This window comes from Gigantopelta aegis, chromosome 6 (assembly GCF_016097555.1).
Source record: "Gigantopelta aegis isolate Gae_Host chromosome 6, Gae_host_genome, whole genome shotgun sequence".
In the NCBI taxonomy this organism is placed as follows: domain Eukaryota; kingdom Metazoa; phylum Mollusca; class Gastropoda; order Neomphalida; family Peltospiridae; genus Gigantopelta; species Gigantopelta aegis.
This window is the reverse complement of record NC_054704.1, coordinates 44860633-44881936: the sequence shown is the minus strand read 5'-3', so window position 1 is coordinate 44881936 and position 21304 is coordinate 44860633. Positions and strand designations below refer to the sequence as shown.

General features: G+C 36.4%; 1 protein-coding gene across 1 annotated transcript in view; it reads left to right on the top strand.

The window, feature by feature from the left end:
- Positions 1-20365, top strand: part of LOC121375492 (platelet glycoprotein 4-like) — a 39440-nt gene extending 19075 nt beyond the window's left edge. The window contains exons 9-13 of the mRNA XM_041502967.1: positions 7165-7283; positions 8871-8944; positions 16580-16631; positions 18979-19127; positions 19470-20365. Coding sequence (XP_041358901.1) covers positions 7165-7283; positions 8871-8944; positions 16580-16631; positions 18979-19127; positions 19470-19533 — 458 coding nt within the window. The 3' untranslated portion in view covers positions 19534-20365. The remainder of the gene's footprint in view (positions 1-7164; positions 7284-8870; positions 8945-16579; positions 16632-18978; positions 19128-19469) is intronic.
- Positions 20366-21304: the final 939 nt, after the last annotated feature.

The window sequence follows — 21304 nt, the reverse complement described above, 5'->3', positions numbered from 1 at the left end:
CGTCAGGAATTAGTTTTCGAACTGAAGAAACAAACCATACCTGATTTTTGCGGATGCATCGCAATGTTCTGTAATAATAGCCATCCCAGTAAGCCAGCAACAATTATATATTATTTTTCGATACAAAATAAACCACCATTGTCAAAGTGTGGAAATAACTGTATTGTGTTTTGTACATAAATTAGCCCATGTACTGAAATAATAATCGGAGTGTTTTCTTGGTTAACTGTTTTTTTTCTTTCATTGGCCTGTACCTGTGGTTCCTGATTGGCAGGTGTATATTTAGACGGTCCCCAGACACTGTGCCTAGACACACTAAAAAGACGTGCCTCTTTTATTAAGATCGCAGGGTATTGTGTGATAACCGCACGGATACCCCTCGAATCGCAATGGACATTATCAGCCGTCCTGCCTTATTACTGTAAGTAATTCTGTAAAACCCTTGATTAAGTAGACTTTCCCATCTAAAATCACAAAAGTGACCAAGTACGTCGTCCCAAAGAAAAGTATCACATGGGTATCGTGAGTGGTCGTTTTTGCTCGAACGTACTCTACCAACAGGCCTTTAGTTCTTTGGATTTTTTTAAAAAAAGAAAAATACTATAACTCCATTTTGTTCTATTGATTCAAATTGAAATATATTTAGTTAAATAGGTTTTTTTTATACTATCAAGTCATTTATGTTGTTTTACAAGTCAGGTTGATGAAGGCGAAGCGCCTTGTCGTAAATTAGAGCGTTTGTTTACACTGTGCATAGATATAGATAGTTCAGCAGATTGGTGAAAATTGTAGAAGAATTGTGCCTTTGATGATAAAAGCATGAAACTTGGCATGAAGTAAGAACATACCAAAATAGTTATTTCTAGATATAGGGACATTGCAGATTTTTCCTGTAGTTGCCATGGCGGCCATTTTTCAAAATGGCCGCCATGGTCACAACACAACTTGATGCAGGGGATTGAATGTAGCTTACTTTTTGTTCTTTACACAATTAATGACGTTGATTTATATATATGTGTCACGGAACATGCTCTTAAATTTGTTTTCGCCTGTGGCGATTTTACTTGTGTTAGAGGGCCGTGTGCAGTTTAATTGCACTTAAGCCCAGATGGGCAACTTGTTACGTAATACTTCTGCGCGACAGTCCTCGATCGGTACGCCTAATACACACCCTTAGCCAGGTGCGGAGGCCATGTGGCGAGTAGTTACGTAATACCTCTGCGAGTGCGGTTTTTACAACCGTGATTTGGCGACGATGGCGTCAGTAAGTCTGACGATCAGAGAGAAATATACCGACTCTAGTAGAGTTGGAATATGAGATGATACGTGAGGTACCGCCTTGTACCCCCAGGCAAAATCCTGATTTATAATAAATAGCTAGTGTTTTAGAGATATCGAGGAGAACGAATTAGGAAGGCTCCAGGGGATCACGGACGTCGTCCACTGAACGAAATATATTAGTTCAGACGGGACTTTGGTAATTATATATTTTCTGCTCTGTGTATAACCTTGATGTGATTGATGTGACTTTAAATATTTTAATACTGTATTATACCAATATTCTTTAGACAGTGTCTTCGGTCATCTGACGAAGTAAATCGTAGACTTCTTGTTCTAACATTATACGAGTATTTGGTAATATAAAGCTTAGCCAGTCATCCTAGACGACCTAGGTACACTGTAGGTTATTGTCTTTATTGTGATAAGTATTAATTCTGTGTTACAAGATTACTGAAAGAGTAGTTAAGGGTTAATTAAAAATTAACCCGTTAGGAATAGAGCTGTAATTCCTTTATTAATTAAGTTCCCCAAGAAGCGTTCCTAAATTCTCACACGTTACTGAACGAGTAGTAAGGGTTAATTAAAAATTAACCAGTTAGGAATGGTGTTGTAATTCCTTTATTAATTAACTTCTCCTGGAAGCGTTTCTCAATTATCACACGTGTGGGTGTGGTGTAACGGTGAAGTGATTCGCATATTGTGTAACTAGACACCTAGAGATTAACTAATTAAGTGATCAGTTCTGGGTTGTTATTATTGTTGTTATTAATTAACTACTACGGCTGTACATTTGTCAGCGTAGATTAATACAGATTCCAAAGTGTATTGTGTTTTTGTTGTGTTTCTAGAGAACTAACGTGCTATATTAATATATACTTTATATAAGATCGTATCTCTGATCATACCTAGAGACGAGCCATACTAGGGTTTAACAGCCTGTTACAGAGAGATCTAATAGATATACAGTTAGGAGAGATATTTTGATAATCGTGTTTTATTCAGTTACGGGAATTATAGAATCCCCGTGACAATATGCCTTTTCACATCATGTAGGGGTGCTGATTTCAACGACAAATCTAGAGTATGAGCCAAACGAAATTATAATAATTAAGAAACTATGGTGTCTATGTGTTCTTTGCCAATAAATAGCTTATATAATTATAGTGCAAGTATTTACAAAGTTCGTATTAAACTGTTTTATAGGTATGTCCATTCCACATATAGAGGTGTAGTTTATTAAACATCCCAGAGCATATCCTGAATGAGAGAGAATTGTCTATGGGAAAGGGTAGCGTTTCTCCCCATTTATTTGTTCCTTAATTAATCATTTCTGAATTTTAATTATCAATTTATAGTATCACCGAATTCAAATAGAGAACAAATTATTATTTTTTAATTACTTTCATTCACAATATATATGATTTGTTGTTTTATAAGTAGTACAGGACGTACAGTACTAATAAAAAAGAGTCATGACTGTGTCGTAATTTTGCACCTTCTTACAATGTTTCCGAATGAATACCTGTCGGTGAGTCCATTGGTCTATTTCTCGTTCCAGCCAGTGCGCCACGACTTGTATATTAAAAAGATCATTTGCTACTAACTGAAAAATGTAACAGAATTACCAAATGTTCTACATCCAATAGCCTATCAATGCCCTCTAGTGGTGTCGTTAAAAAAACCCCTAACTTTTCTTACAATTTTTCCATGCATACATCTTAAATCCTTCTTTGGTGCTCTTCATATTGATACGACAGCCCTTAAGGTGGTAAGGGATCTATTTGATGGCAGTGGTTGGACAGATGCCCTTGTACAGGCTGGAGTTGCCTCTGCAGTTATAGCAGATTCTTTCTTAAAAGCTACAAATGTAACACACACTCATAAAGCTCATCAAGTTACAGCTTGTAGCCTGCACATACTCCTACATGGTGCAGCCGCAGACTTGTAGAAGACAAACATCTGATGTCAATCAGAGCGGTGAAGTATCAGAGCTATAGCAAGTCCCCAGTTTTAGTTTTGGTTCATGGTTCTCAGCTGGAAGTGAAAGTCTTGATCTTTGTTCCTGCAATCCAGATGACAAAGTTTCTTTTGTACATTGATACATTGACCAACATTGCCCCATTCTTCTTTGCCTTACATCACACAAATTATGCCAGATGGATTCCAGTCCATTTGAGAGATTTGGTAACACTTAAAGAATGTCATCTTCTTTTATATTCCGAATTTTAGAAATCAGGTTGATGGTCAAGAAGACTTTTCCCTGCTATTACCATTGATTAGACCCAACATAACGCTGTTGTGAAAGGTGATGGTGGAGCTATAAGCCTGACAGAGAATCCGACAGTTCTTAGGTGTTGGATGGTATGTGGACCAGAGATAACTCGACTAATAGTTGAGTCATCCATGGAGATGAGTCAGAAGAAGGCAGCAAATTCGGTACATCATGAACAGACCAAACAAACACAGAAATCATTTCTTTGAGATGTCAAGTCACTGACAAATACCATAGAAGGGATCCATTTTGTGAAGGTAATGATAATCTACAGAAACTAGACGGCCAATACACTGCAGACCATGCTGTTGTTTATACCATGCGCAGATTTGAGACGTTAGGACAGGATAAGTATGGAATATTTGTGAAAGAACAGCATGTTTTAGAGACAAAATCCATCCAAGAACCAATCGAGAATTTCTGCCGCTCTTCAAACATCCTCCAGTTCGAAATAAATCCAAAGTACAACAGCAAATGTCTGCTCAGTTTCCCAGACTTGACGTTGCTTGTCAGGTAAAGGTTGGCAACTTGGATGAGTTGTTTTAGCACGAGATTCAAGCCTGGCCATCATCACTGCCACATATAGTGAAACTGAGTCTGACCCCTTGTGTACTGTGTACTAGAGGAGCTTATTACATCAGATTGCAATATTAACAGACCTCCTGTTGAGGTAGGCATCCTTGATGGTGAAGCTGTAAATAACATGTTGAAACTAGGAATTTCCATGAATATGCAGGTCAGATCTTCCTCACATATCTGGTATCACAATTACAATAGGCTATAAGGAATGATGTCATCTGGGATGTTTACAACCTAACTAGTCTGAATTCAAGCACTTTAAACATGAGAGGAAAAGGCACATGGAGCCATTGAGTAAAATTCTGGAACCTGGCATGGATTACTAAGACTGAACTGTTTTCCTACCTTACCAAGAAATCAGTTCTGTTGGAAACAGAGTGTCAGGTCATTTGGACACATGGCTAATTTTATTTTAATATGGCGAAATTATTCTTATGTCATAATTGATATTATTTTTGAAAATATCTCAGTTTCTACTATGTTTGAAGTTTCATACATAATTTGGTGAAACGTCCTGCACACCCAGCTCTAGCCCTGGCACACATCTTCAAAATGTCCTATGCAAACAGCCAAGAGATGTCGCCAGTATAGCCCGATATACCCAAGAGGAGGCAGACACACGAATATTGCTTCATGTAGCTGATGCTGTCAGTGAAGAACACACTGGCGTCTTGGCACCATAGCAACTGTTCAATATCTCTGAACTCTGGGTGGCTTTTGGTACTGGGCATTTTCGATACCTGGCTGTCCATGAGATATCTCATGTCTTGGGTTCAGACAGGTGCCTTTTATTGCCCATGTTCCATGGCTTTACTGTCTTCATTCGGTAGTAAGGGCAATGATGGAAGTTGGGCCATCTGGAAAGTAGCAAATGAAGTCACACTAATTGTTGGTGCCTTAACAACAACACCAAGCGCCACCTGTGCTTTTCGACCCTCCTAAAAAGAGTACTCGATCAAATACCTCCTACAAAGGCAACCCTTCTAAAATATGTGAAAAGGACAATGTACCAGCCATCACGCTGTTGGGGTCAGATGCTAGTTTGTGCACCAGAACTCCCACCACCAAATGAATAAGGATGACATCAAGGTAACACAACCTTGCCTAGGGCTACCAATGCATGTAGAGAACTCATTAGATATGGTTGTAGAAAAGGAAGTGTTTCAAGGCTGCCATTCCTCATCAGCTTTTAGCTGTTGGCCTAGTGTGATCTCTTCGGGGAGTGTTCAGTAGTTACTTCTGGCATTGTTAAGAAAGAAATGTTTTATTAACAAAGCACTCAACACATTTTATTTACGGTTATATGGCGTCAGACATATGGTTTAGGACCACTCGGATCTTGAGAGGAAACCCACTGTCGCCACTACATGGGCTACTCTTTCCGATTAGCAGCAAGGGATCTTTTATTTGCGCTTCCCACAGGCAGGATAGCACTAACCATGGCCTTTGTTGAACCAGTTATGGATCACTGGTCGGTGCAAGTGGTTTACACCTACCCATTGAGCCTTGCAGAGCACTCACTCAGGGTTTGGAGTCGGTATTTGGATTACAAATCCCATGCCTCGACTGGGATCCGAACCCAGTACCTACCAGCCTGTAGACCGATGACCTAACCACGACGCCACCGAGGCCAGTCAGCATTGTTAAGAGGCACGTGTAACCACCCACTATACACCCCTACTACTGGCGGCTGTAGTATGACCATGAATGATTGCACACGTATGTATGAGGGGGAAAAAAATAACGTTGTTTAATTATATTCCGGAACTGTCCCTGAAATTTGTATAAAATATCACCTCTACATCATGTACAATAGACATATGTATAAATCAGTGTAATTAGTTCTAAAAAGGACACAAAATATGGTAAATTCAGACACTTGCATTGGATCTTGCGTTAGTCATGGCGGCCATTTTTCAAAATGGCCGCCATGGCTCCCAGTGGACAAATCTGCAATGTCCTTATATCTAATTTTTGTCTCTAGGGTATGTCCTAGCATCATGCAAAGTTGCATGCTTTTATCATAAAAGGCACAATTTTGTCACATATCTGCTGCACTAAGAGGAGATGGACGGAGCTGACGTCACTTCGCCCCAAGATATACCACCGGACGTCACAAAAACGAAACAAAATGGTTGCTCCGAGTTAGCAGGAATAATCATGTTTTTTTATTGCCCACCTGAATTGTTATTCAGTCACAATGCCTCCTCTCCCAGCCCGCGGCTGTTATAGCACAGGTCATCACAGAACGCAGGTGCTTTATTTTCATTTGCTGCTAATTGGATAAATAACCCACGTTAGCAGTGGATTAATGTCCTAACATTCCAGACCAGGCGTCGCATATGTTAAATACCAAGCAATAGGCAATGCAACCATGTGCTAAGGTGTCGTTTGCAAACATTCACAGTGAGAATATGGCTGTAGTACAAAAAAACAAAACAAAAACAACAACAACACCCCCCCCCCCCCCCCCCCCCCAAAAAAAAAGAAGAAAAAAGAAGAAAAAAAAAGAAGAAGAAGACAAAAAAAGAACAACCACAACAGTTTTTACAAATATATGTAATTCTTTCACTGTAACTAAAACATGATATATATCTGTCTGTCTGTTGATCTATCTGTCCATACGCGTACGGGCTCCCATATTGGTAGGGGGAGCAGGCTGGTTTTTGCCTGAATTAAACTAAAATGCCCGAATCTGGATAACAACGTTTATTCATATTAACGTTACTGTCAAACAACTATATAGGGTTACAAACGAATTACTACGCAATTGCTAATATTGCGGGTGGAATGATGATGGAGATACATGGTAAAAAGGTCTCAGGTTAGCACATTTTGCCCGATTATCTATATGGTTTTTGCTCGAATTTAAGTATTTGCTGCAGCACTGGGTGGGAGGGTGGGGGGGGGGCAGTTACCCCCCCCCCTGCCCTTCTGTCTCGTACGCTTATGTATCTGTCTACCCGTTTGCCTGTCTGTAAATTATTTACGTTCTGCTATTTTTAGCCAGCGTTCCATTGCTTATTTTCCAGGTTCATCAGGAACATTATCGTTTCCTCACTTCTTGGGAGCTGACCCGGATGTTATTCATGGCGTCGATGGTCTGCATCCGAATTCAGAGCAACACAGTTCCTTTATAGATATAGAACCTGTGAGTAGAAAGTACGGCCACGGGTATTGGTTGGAACCCACTCTACGTGACCAGGCATCGATCACCAAGTGTGCTGACGGAAAACATTTCCATTTCGATACATGGATTACTTTCAAATACTTGATACAAAAATTGATGTAAAAAAAAAGAAAAAAAAAAGAAGCAACCCCCACTAAATAACAACAGCGACAACCAAAAAACCAACCCACCAACAACCCAAAACAAAAAACAAACCCCACCCAGAAGAAAGAAAAAGAAGCTATACCAGTGAGAACATATACTCAATATATCTCAATATATACTGTACGTTTTAAAAAAGATGGTCGATTAGCCCACCATTTTTTTTACAGTCCATAGTCTTTTGTTCCAAGATGAAATAAACGTCTTTATTTCTTAGATTGTCGTTTAAAACTCTTCTATAAATTAAATTGTCTGCACTACTGCTGTCGACATTCTTAGAGAGACAGTCCCAAACTGAACAGTCCATAGGGTGGCAATCTGTGGACATAAAAGGAAATTTTAAAACGTTAGGGACAAAAATAACACTAAGACATTTTTGTTATTTTATCCTAGAGAAAAGAATTATGGGCTGTGTAAAAAAAACCCCAGCCGTGTGGTGCCATCGTTTGTAGCCCACACGGTAGATGATGAGTGGGTTCTTAATGGTATAGAAAGAAAAAAAGTGTTTTATTTAACGACGCACTCAACACATTTTATTTACGGTTATATAGAGTCAGACATGGTTTAGGACCACACAGATATTAAACCCGCTGTCGCCACTTCATGGGCTACTCTTTTCGATTAACAACGAGAAATCTTTTATATGCACCATCCCACAGACAGGGTAGTACTTACCACGGCCTTTGATATACCAGTCGTGGTGCACTGACTGGAACGAGAAATAACTCAATGGGCCCACCGACGGGGATCGATCCCACACCGACCGCGCATCGAGCGAGTGCTTTACCACTGGGCTACATCCCGTCCCCACTGGTATAGAATTTTCTGACATCACGTTTTGTACCTCTAGACATTTTAAAAGTAAGTCATCTATAAAATGATATCGCCATTTATACATAATAAAATAAACTGTTTGTGTAAAATGTCGAGCAAGTTCTCATTGGTATAGAATGTTTGGACATCACGTTTGTACCGCGAGCCAAATAATTGTTTCTGCATTATATACATTTTTCGCTATTCATCTTAAAAAGTGGGATTTTTTAATCACCCTATTCAAAAATATAGATCAATATCAATATATATTTATTGGCCTACATGTATGTATGTATGTACGTATGTATGTATCTAGCTATATATACATACATACATAAATAAATACATACACACCTATCTATCTATCTATCTATCTATCTATCTATATATATATTTGTCTGTCTGTCTGTCTGTCTGTCTGTCTGTCTGTCTATCCATCTATCTATCTATCTATCTATCTATATATCTATCTGTCTCTCTATCTGTCTATCTGTCTGTCTATCTATATGTCTATCGATCTGTGTATGTCTATGTATGTTCTTGTGCATGTGTGTTTTTGTTATTATCTTTATTTTTCAATCAATATTCTTACAGACGACCGGCCTTCCGTTTCAAATGGTCTTCCGCTTTCAAGTTGGAATTCATATTACAAACAATTCCATTATCAAGTAAGTTGGTTTCATAATTACCGAATTGTACCTAATAGCTGCTAATTCGACACTCTGCTGAATATAATGCTCAAGCAAAACATCCGTCTCTTTCCATATCATATTATATCCAACAATCTAAAAGTGCTAACTTCCTGAATCTAATAGATTTGATAATGTTTGTCAACTGTATTTATAACTTCTCAGCTGTATTTACAGATGCTCTAACATTATAATATACAGAATGGATAGCATTATGTATTACTCCAACGGTCACTCATATATACAAGGTACAGCCATGATTGTTTTGGTGTAAACATTTATTTTGTTTGCTGTGTAAATTAGTCTTCAATAAAAATACACTGGTAGGTAGATTAATTTTATACATGGATCACAAATTACTTAATATTTATCAGTGAAGCTCTGAGACCTTTGTTTTTTTTATGTTTTAAGCAGTAGCGCGTCGGGCAAATGATTTAACATTTGTACGATACTCCAATGCTATGTTCGATAAGTCCGGTAGCCCGACGTCTGAGGCTAGTGCTTTTACAAGTTGGGCTAACGTATTTGTCGAACATGTTGGTGTATCGTATAATTTTATTAGACTATTTGGCGCTTACGAACTAATGACTTGTAAGTACGACTTAGCAAACACACACATTGATGTCACATAATTTAAAGAGTTTGTATTTACGCCTGTTTTATTTGTTAAATTTTGTAGTTAAATTTTGTTTTAATACAGTTCATGATGTTTTGTGTTTTGAACAGAATAATCAGAAGGTTTATTTATTTATTTATTTATTTATTTATTATTTTAAAAGTATCTGTGACCGTAGGTAAGATACACATTTATCGCACAACACAAAACGGTGTTTGAAGTGGCATACATCGTTTTTAAATGCATGGACATGTTCTGAATTTTAATATTGATATATATGCTAACGTAACTCAATACTACCGTGTAAAGTAAACAAAATAGGACTCCGCCGTCTGAGGCGGCTTCGAGCTCTAATAAATATGGGGCGGAATTTAGCCCAGTCGAGTGAGTGCTCGCTTGAGGTGCTTGCGTCGCAGGATCGAACGACCTAGGTTGATCCATTCAACTGATTGGATTTTTTCTCGTTCCAACCAGTGCATTACAACTGGTCAAAGGCCGTGGTATGTGTTTTCCTGTCTGTGGGAAAGTGCATATAAATGATCCCTTACTGCATTAGGAAAATGAAGCGCGTTTCCTCTGATGACTACAAGTCAGATTTACCAATAGCCGATGATTAATTAATCAATTTGCTATAGAGGTGTCGTTAAACAAAACAAACTTTAAAACTAAAACAATATTATGTATGCAGTACTGGCAGTATAATAGCATGCCTTTTTTCTAGTTACAAGTTAACCACACGCACGAAAGTACATCAAATACGTCATTATACGGTATTTTTTAGTGTAACATAAGAACTATATTAAATGTATAGTTAAAAGCATAATATTAATATAGCCAACTTAATAAATATCGTAAATAAATAAATAAACTTTCTCTTGTTTAACGACACCACTAGAGCACATTGATTTATTCATCATCGGCTATTACATATCAAACATATGGTCTTTTTGACAGTCATAGAAAGGAAACCCGCTACATTTTTTTTATTAGTAGCAAGGGATCTTTTGTATGCACCATCCCACAGACAGGATAGCACATACCACGGCCTTTATTATACCAGTCGTGGTGCATTGGTTGGGACGAGACATAACCTAATGGGCCCACCGACAGGGATCGATCCTAGACCGACCCCGCATCAAGCGAGCGCTTTACCACTGGAACACGTCCCGCCCCCTAATAAATATAGTCTTCAATGAATAACATTAAAGGGACTGTCGTTAGTTTGCTGCCATTGTAAGAACACATGTTGTACTTAATTCAACACTCAACACATTTTATTTACGGTTATATGGCGTCGGGCATATGGTTAAGGACTACACAGATATTGAGAGAGGGAACCCGCTGTCGCCACTTCATGGGCTACTCTTTTTCGATTAGCAGCATGGGATCTTTTATATGCACCATCCCACAAACAGGGTAGTACATACCATAACCTTTGATATACCAGTCGTGGTACACTGGCTGGAACGAGAAATAGCCCAACTGGCCCACCGACGGGAATCGATCCCACACCGACCGCGCATCCTGCGAGCGCCTTACCACTGGGCTACGTCCCGCTCCGTGCCATTGTAAGATGTTTCTGACTAATACAATTTTGTAAAGACTAAAATTACATACTAAATACAGATTCCTGTTTAGAATATCAATGTCTTTACATTCAATGTACCGGCCTCGGTGGCGTCGTGGTTAGGCCATCGGTCTACAGGTTGGTAGGTAATGGGTTCGGATCCCAGACGAGGCATGGGATTTTTTATCCAGATACCGACTCCAAACCCTGAGTGAGTGCTCCGCAAGACTCAATGGGTAATGGGATGACTTGCACTTGCATCAAGCAACTAAAACATCAAGCAACTAAAACTATGTATTTTGTATTGGCGAAATCTAAAGACAATAATCTATCGATTGAGTGTAAACTTAAAATGTTTGAATCAATGGTTCTCCCAATCTTGTTATACGGTTGCGAAGTTTGGGGATATGGAAAAAACGATATATGCGATTCTGTTCAAATAAATTTCTTCCGACACATCTTGCCAACAAAAAAAATCCACCCTATTATTTATGTTATACGGAGAATTGGGGAAAGTGCCCGTGGAATTAAATATTCAAAGAAGAATGGTTTGTTACTGGGCACGCATTATTTCAGGGAAACAATCAAAATTATCATTTCTTCTATACAGATTTATGTTGACAGATCATGTTACAAATAGAATAAATTATAATTGGCTCACTAGTATTAAAAATATTTTGGAGCATTTAGGAAAGAGCGATGTTTGGATATCACACACCTTTTTATCGTTAACTTGGCTCTCACAACAAATTAAAATTAGGCAAAATGATCAATATTTACAAATATGGAATAATAGCATATCAATGTCATCAAGAGGCAAAACCTATCAACTTTTTAAAGAACTCATTTTTGAAAAATATTTAAATATAATTCCCGAAAGGTTGTGGAGATTAATTATAAAATTTAGAACGTCAAATCACTATTTACCTGTCGAAACTGGAAGGTGGAATAACATATTATTTGAAGACAGATTGTGTACTTTATGTGATGAAAGTGACATTAGTGATGAATTCCATTATTTATTTGTATGTATATTTTTTCATAATTCCCGAGTAAGATTTTTACATCCGTATTATTATACTAGACCAAGCACCTACAAATTCAAAGAACTAATGAGCAGTAAGAAAATAAGTGTATTAAAGAAGTTGGCGAAATTTATAAATGTAATTTGCCAGGTTTTTAAACGTCCTTGTAACTGAATAACTCATGTCACAATCAAAACTGTTTCCTAGCTATATTACAATTATTATTATTATTATTATTATTATTATTACTGTACCATGTACTACCATTACTATTACTACTACTGCTACTATTATTATACTACTACGACTACCATTACTGCTACCACCATTATTATTACTACTACTACTACTAATACTAATATTACTAATGTTACAGTTATTATCAATTAATATCATATACAAGTATTATGTATTATGTATTATCATATGTTATTATTTCATCCTCCTGTAAACCATCTTGTCACGTTTATACTATTTATTATGTATGTTCCTCTAAAGCCGTTGTGGAACGGCCTGAGTGTAATAAAGTTCTGTTCTGTTCTGTTCTGTTCTGCACCGACCAGTGTTCCATAACCGGTTCAACAAAGGCCATGGTTTGTGCTATCCTGCCTGTGGGAAGCGCAAATAAAAGATCCCTTGCTGCTAATCGGAAAGAGTAGCCCATGTAGTGGCGACAGCGGGTTTCCTCTCAAAAATCTGTATGGTCCTTAACCATATGTCTGACGCCATATAACCGTAAAATAAAATGTGTTGAGTGCGTCGTTAAATAAAACATTTCTTTCTTTCTTTTACATTCAATGTGTTTCTCTGCTCGTCCTACTGTTTGTAAGTAGCCCAAATTGAATTTGGATATTGTACTTAAGAAAAATATATAATAGGAACTAAAATGAAAATTGACATAATGATACAGCCACTGATATTTTATGCAGAAAGATATATTTAATATGTAATTACAGTCGTTAAAAAGTCTATTATTCGGCACCTGCCTCGGTGGCACAGTGGTTAAACCATCGGACTACAGGCTGGTAGGTACAGGGTTCGCAGCCCGGTACCGGCTCCAACCCAGAACGAGTTCTTAAGGTTTCAGTGGGTAGGTGTACGGCCACTACACCCTCTTCTTTCTCACTAACCACTAACCACTAACCAGCTAACCCACTGTCCTGGACAGACAGCCCAGATGAACACAGGACAGCGTGCTTGAACCTTAATTGGACATCAGCACGAAAAATAAGTTAAAATGAAATATTATTCGACAACGTCTTAACAATGGCACTTTGAGAGTCGCTTTAAAAAGTCACAGTAATGTGTAAAAAGGTTCATGTATCATATAAAAACAGCGAGAACATCATAATATACCGCTCGCGTTTATCGCTCGCATTTATCTTTCGTGAGACCGGCCTCGGTGGCGTCGTGGTTAGCCCATCGGTCCACAGGCTGGTAGGTACTGGGTTCGGATCCCAGTCGAAGCATGGGATTTTTAATCCAGATACCGACTCCAAACCCTGAGTGAGTGCTCCGCAAGGCTCAATGGGTAGGTGTAAACCACTGGCACCGACCAGTAATCAATAACTGGTTCAAGAAATGCCATGCTTTGTGCTATCCTGCCTGTGGGAAGCGCAAGTAAAAGATCCCTTGCTGCCTGTCGTAAAAGAGTAGCCTATGTGGCGACAGCGGGTTTCCTCTAAAAACAGTGTCAGAATGACCATATGTCTGACGTCCAATAGCCGATGATAAGATAAAAAAATTTTTTTACTCTAGTGGCGTTGTTAAATAAAAAAAACAAAACAATTATCGTTCGTGTAGATTATCAAAACATATGACATTTTACACGGATGTCAAACATTTTATTTCTTTTTAAACTGGCCTTGGTAGCAAAACAGTATGAGGCACTGCACCATACAGATTCTATTTATCGTTCATCTCTAATAATATTATCTAAAAAAATATATCTAAGTTGTTATTCAAAGACCGTCTATTGTATCGAAACTTCGAGTTGTTTGTACCTTGCTCAGTCTTTGTAGGGTTAGTTTCAACTATGTTATTATAAGATTACATTGCGCATGTCATTATGTATTCACTCCACACCTTAGTTTCTGGGTGTGTTTTTTTCCTTCTTGTTTTTTTGACTAAACATACTCTCGTTACATTAATAATACAATAAAGAATGACAGTGTCGTTTTGCAAACCCGTATCTACACATGAAGGTACAATTAATGTATTATATGCCATATACCCCTACATGACTTCTTTCAAAGATTTACTCTTTTTTTCCTAAATAATTATAGTTGGAACAACCAATTATGCAAGAATTTCAATAGGGGATATGAGGCGTTCAGACGGAGGCATGTTCCTCTTTCTTCGGGCAAAATAAAAACCGAACAAGAAAACCCCGAAAATAAACCCCGCTGACCAAACAGCAACTTTTATAAAAGGTATCACGGGAAAAGGGATTGGAGATATCTCTGGTCTATTTAGAATATTTATGTATTTAGAATAGATATTGTAGTCTTACTTTTACACTCACACACTGTCAAAATTGAACCGACAATATTTACAAGGCTGTAATTTTAATAGACTCCTGGGAGGGGGAGGGGGGGGGGGGTCGAATACGAACCAAGTGCTTGTGATATCATAATTGATAATCACTCTGTATTTCTTATCCGCGTAGCGTGATCTGGACTGGGAGGGGGAGGGGGGGGGGGGTCGAATACGAACCAAGTGGATCCTATTTCTATTTAGTTTTTGCACTACCACAAACTCCATTTCATTTGTATAAACCTGTATGTTTTAGCTCTGAAAGCGGACCATTTGCTTCAGCGGTGTGTGTGTGTATGTTCGTCCGAACCCCCTGAACCCCCAAGCCTACGCCCCTGAACTCGTTGATAAAAGTATAAAAATCATGGGCAAGCCTCGGATTTCATACGTTTATCAACTCGTGCTGATAAATTATTATATCACAAAAAACTCGGGGAGTATCCTCTATATATAATTAAACATTTACTATAATGGATGCTTAATTCAATTAGATATTTACATTTTAAAACAAGTTTGAAATGTTGCAATATACCGAACAACAAAATAAACGCCAATATTAATTTAGTTTTCTTTAAATTATTTTAAATTAGTCACTGAAAATGCTATTATTATTATTATTATTATTATTATTATTATTATAATTATGTCTTTTAAAATTATCAAGGGAAGAGACGTAGCCCAATGATAAAGCGCTTGCTTGATGCACGGTCGGTTAGGGATCGATCCCCGTCGGTGAGCCCATTGGGCTATTTCTCGTTCCAGCCAGTGCACCACGACTGGTATATCAAAGGTCATGGTATGTACTATCCTGTCTGTGGGATTGTGCATATAAAAGATCCCTTGCTACTAAAGAAAAAATGTTGCGGGTTTCTTCTCTATGACTGTCAACAATAACCATATGTTTGACATCCAATAGCCGATGATTAATAAATCAATGTGCACTAGTGGTGTCGTTAAACAGAACAAACTTTAATTTTTTTTTTATCAATGTCTTATAGATATTTTAGGAACATTCTAGTATAGAAAATCTATTTATTGAATTCATTTTATCACGAATAAAAATATATATTAAAGTATTCGTGATGCTTTTGTTATTCAGTATCTTTCTGTTACTTGATGCGCGATCGATCTAGGATCGATTCCCCTCAGTGGGCCCATTGGGATATTTCTCGTTCCAGCCAATACTCCGCAATTGGTGTAACAAAGGCCGTGGTATGTACTATCCTGTCTGGGATGGTGCATATAAAAGATCCCTTTCTGCTAATCGAAAAGAGTAGCCCATGAAGTAGCGACAGCGGGTTTCGTCTCTCATTATCTGTGTGGTCATTAACCATATGTCCGACGCCATATAACCGTAAATAAAATGTGTTGAGTACATGTACGTCGTTAAATAAAACATTTCCTTTCTCTCTGTTACTTTGCCTATTTCTCACTCCAGCAAGTGCACCAATACTGGTACACCAAAGGCTGTGGTATATGCTATCCTGTCTATGGAATGGTGCATATAAAAGATCACTTGCTGCTAATCGAAAAGAGTAGCCCATGAAGTGGCGACAGCGGGTTTCGTCTCTCATTATCTGTGTGGTCCTTTACCATATGTCCGACGCCATATAGCCGTAAATAAAATGTGTTAAGTGCGTCGTCAAATAAAACATCTCCTTCCTATCTGTTACTTTGCATTTGTAAGGGACATATATGGTTAAAATATCCGTTTGCAGAACTCTGGCCCCGTTAGCCGTGACTCCACATCTTTCATCTAATAGGTGACATTATCATAAAAGACCGATTAATGTTTGAAACATAATGTGCGTGTGTGACGTTTACTGAATACACGAGCAATTAACTTTTAACAAATGTTTGCTTTTTTCCAGGGGACTGCACAATATACGATCTTTGCACATGCCCATTGTGTGGTTCAACGAGGTAGGGATCATAGAGGTTTTATCGACCGTGTATACAGTTTTATAACACGTTTAACTCACTGAATACTCAGGGAATCAAAACTGAAAAAAGTTTCAAAATCTAGTTCAAGGTGAACCCTTCTGCTATACTTTTTATTTTGATATTTTTAAACAGCTTAGATATTCTGAATGAAGGAATGATTGGTATGCAAGAAAGTATTTTCGACAATAATTTTAGTTTGAATTAACGAAGGATGAAAATTATAAAAGTTTTGGAAATTGAAACCTTAAAAAAATCCGGTTTTGAATATATACATTTTTTATAAATAATTTAAAGAATATAAACAGACGGTAGAGGGAGAAATCATTAAAAAAACCAGTGTTTATTTGGTATTACAGAAACAATACAGTGTTATAAAATATTTAACATAAAACACCAACAATAAATGATGTCTTCATAGATGGCATTACAAATTTATACTGTAAGAGAGCTTGTTTTTTTGTATTTTGTCGAAATGGCAGATTTTCCATATAAATATAGAACAAATATTATATATTTTATGATGCATATTTCATTTAAGGTTTAAATTTAACGTTATTAAAATAACAAACAAAACATAAATGCAAACATTAAATTGCGTAAATTAATTTAAAAAAAATAGTGTGTTGTTTTTCGTTACGTATAATATTCTTGATATAAGTTTAAAAGGACTATCTTAGATTTTTTGCTGATTGTTAAGATGATGTCGACCAACAGAAACATGTTAAAGACTAATTACATGCAAAATTTATTTTTATAAATAAAATATTAGTCGTTGTATTAAACGTGTTTCTGTTCGTCGTAGTATTTGCACTAGGTCAAATTAATTTTATTTCCTAATTTATTATGTTTTCGTACGTACGAAATTATTGGCATACCAAATCCAGTTTGGACTACATACAAATATTAGGACGATCAAAAACACATTGACTATAGAAACACTGATATTCTAAACAAGAAAATAGTTTAATATGTAATACCAGTCGTTACAAATTTGTATTAGTCTAAGACATCTTGCAATACAGCAAACTCAGGATATTCCCGTTAATGAAATTTTGTACAACACTGTTATCCTTTTACGACCTCTACGTTGAGCCCAATTAATGTTATATATATATATGAATATACATACATACATACATACATACATACATATATATATATATATATATATATATATATATATATATATATATATATATATATATACACACACACATAGACACACACACACACACACACACACACACATATATATATACAATTGTTTTAAAGAAATAATTTCCTTTGACATGTTTCAGGTCATCATCAGAAAGAAACAACTGATTTAGCAATTATTCCTCTCAGATGATCAACTAAAACATGTCAAAGGAAATTATTTCTTTAAAACAATTTTAAATACATATTATACTGAACATTTGTTTTCTTTTATAATATATATTACACAAAATAGTCTATAGCAAATTAAAATTAAAATAAATATATGTTGTAATCCGACTCACTATTCAGAATTACGTTTATTTCATGTATTATTTCTCACGTTTATTTCATGTATTGCGATTCCTTCTTGCATTTTCTTAAACAGTTAAAATATAATAAATTACCTCCACCATCGTCCAACACTTAGAACATAAAACCGAAAAACTAAATGTTGGCTATAATCCAACCGACGTGTATTTTCCTCAACCGTGGCTTCTGTCATAAACCAGTACTCTTTAGTAGTAACACGGTGAAATGTCGAGTTGTATAGAGTAATACAGACTGCTGAAACGCTTGATGGTTTTCAAATGAAAAAACCAAGTAAATCTTATACAGATAAAAAAAATTGTCCCATATAATTTAGATTTTACGCTGTTGAACAAAGTGTGTGTGATAACATTGCATAGATTCATGCATACACCAAATACTGCGAGCGCTCGCACACAAACATTCTCTCTCTCTCTCTCTCTCTCTCTCTCTCTCTCTCTCTCTCTCTCTCTCTCTCTCTCTCTCTCTCTCTCTCTCTCTCTCTCTCTCTATATATCTATATATATATATATATATATATATATATATATATATATATATCACACCTGTTGTTCATGGGTATTTTTTAAAATTGCCTATAGACTAAACATTTACAAATAATTTAATTTTTATGGCAATAAAGTTTGTTACAGAAATGTAGGGAACTTTCATAAAGTTTAAAAGAGAAAAATGGAACCTCTATTTTTCTATTTAAAATTGTCATTCAGTTTATCTATTAATATGTTAGCTTTTGGCGAAATGTGCTTACATCGGGTCATGCAATACGTAATGAGTAACAAATCAACCTACACATATATTTCAGAGTGCGTATATTGATGACGATTTGGCCAACAAATTTAAAGCAAGACTTGAACTACCAATGAATATCGTCCACGTCATGCAGATTATTTTGATTATCATGGGAAGTCTCATTCTAATTGGCTCAGCGATACGGTGGTTTCGAAAATACAAGTAGGTTTTGCTTATAGTCCATGTCAAATATGCATAATATGTCATTTGGTTTTATTTAACTAGTAAAAACAATAATTGATGCGTGTATGCGCTAGTATCAACAATGTCGCTGGTGGTTCAGCGTTAATAGTTAATGAAACTAAACAGAGGCCATCCCTCAAAACCCCCAAAATAATAATAATAAAAACGATAATAATAATAGTAATAATCATAATATAATATAATAATAATAATAATAATAATAATAATAATAATAATAATTATCCCCCCCCCAAAAACCCTTCAATTTTATGTTTCACCACGAAGGTACAAATTATGTATTTTTACTTCTTTTATTTGCAGAACAGTTGAAAATGATACGGAAGAGAAACCCTTATTTACACCTGTCAGCTTGAAAAACGACTAATTCGTAACAATGTTATAAATAAAACTTAGGCTTCGTATTCATAAACGGACTTTAGTCAACTAATGCTACTTATCTACCTACTTAAGTATAGAGATAAGTATCATACGTTGACTTAAATACGTTTATGAATATGGAGCCACTGCTATACTAGTGGTTCGTCCTAAACACAGAGGACTATGTCATGCTTTTGCTGAACCTGAAGAAAGGAATTAAAAACACTACTTGTCTAAAGAAACTTCAGCACATTTTAAACCACGGCTATTTGGTGTCTAAGGTGGTTATTTCTACACTAGGTCAAGCGAGAGAGAGAGAGAGAGAGAGAGAGAGAGAGAGAGAGAGAGAGAGAGAGAGAGAGAGAGAGAGAGAGAGAGAGAGAGAGAGAGAGAGAGAGAGAGAGAGAGAAAAGAGAGAGAATAACAGCAAGGGATATCTGATAGACAGGACAGTACATATCATGACTTTTGATGATACCAGACATGAGACACTGCTTAGAACGGGAGACACCATTATTAGTCCACCAAGATCGATGGATAGTTCGATGATCTTTTGCACATAAGGCGAGCGCTCTACCTCTTAAACTATATCCATCCACTCAACATGATGAATATAAGAGAACTGCCCCAGAAATATTCACATGGAACACAACCGGGTTTTTGTTCCAGCACATGTGACATGTAAAAGAAAGTAAACGCCCACCATTGTTTCAGTATACATCATGTTGGATATATCGCGAGCGCTTACCCCACTGAACGCACGATTAATTGGTATTCACCATTCACTATCCATTTATAACATATAATTTACAGACAATAAAATATGTATTTACTTAAAACGTTTTGTGGAATTATTTGAATTAAATTTTAACAGACCTGCCAAACATAATTGTGGTACCTCCCCCACTCCACCGCACCCTTTTCGTAAAATCTCTTTTTTATGTGTGAATCGCTTTAATATTTAAAAAATAAAAATAAAAATGAGTTAAAGCGTTTTTATGATATTCAATGATAATTTTAAACACATCAAATCGTTTATATATTTATGCGGGTATATATGCTCAAGCCAATCTTAATTTTAGAATTTCTCTTAAATATTACAATTTCAATGCGATAAATGTGTGTACGTGCGTGTGTGCATGCATGCATGCATGTATGCGTGTACACATATGTGTGTGAGTGTGCGTTCGTGTGTGTTTTTACCATGGTAACAGAAAATCAATACAAGTAAGAACGATTGAGATAAAAGAGACAAAGATGCCATTCATATGAGCCTTATCGGTAGAAGCTGGAAAACTTGTGAGATGCTTCGTGGAAATAATGAAAGTTATGATGGTCTATATATATTTATATTTATAGTCTATAAGTACTGATGATAAAAACTAAAATTCTCAACTATAAATATTCAAATTTAGTTGCTCAACCTATCATAAACTATATAAATCTCTCCAAGATAGTAAAGAAAGTATCCCAAAATTAAAAACAAAAGTTAAAAATTCCAGTCAAATTTGATTTGATTAATGATTCCAAAACTTTAAGTAAGTAACCCCCCCCCCCCCCCCGAAAAAAACAACAACAAAAAAACCCCCAACAAAACAAACAACAGTCAACAAACAAACAAAACTTAGAGTTTCAAAGTCATTAAATTGTTTCTTAAAAATCAGAAACACCACAAAAATGTCGATGGAAATAAAAACTGAAAAATCCGTCATTGAAAATTTAATATTGACCCCAATATCTGACGTTACAAGCTATTTTTAAGAATGCTTAAATTTTTA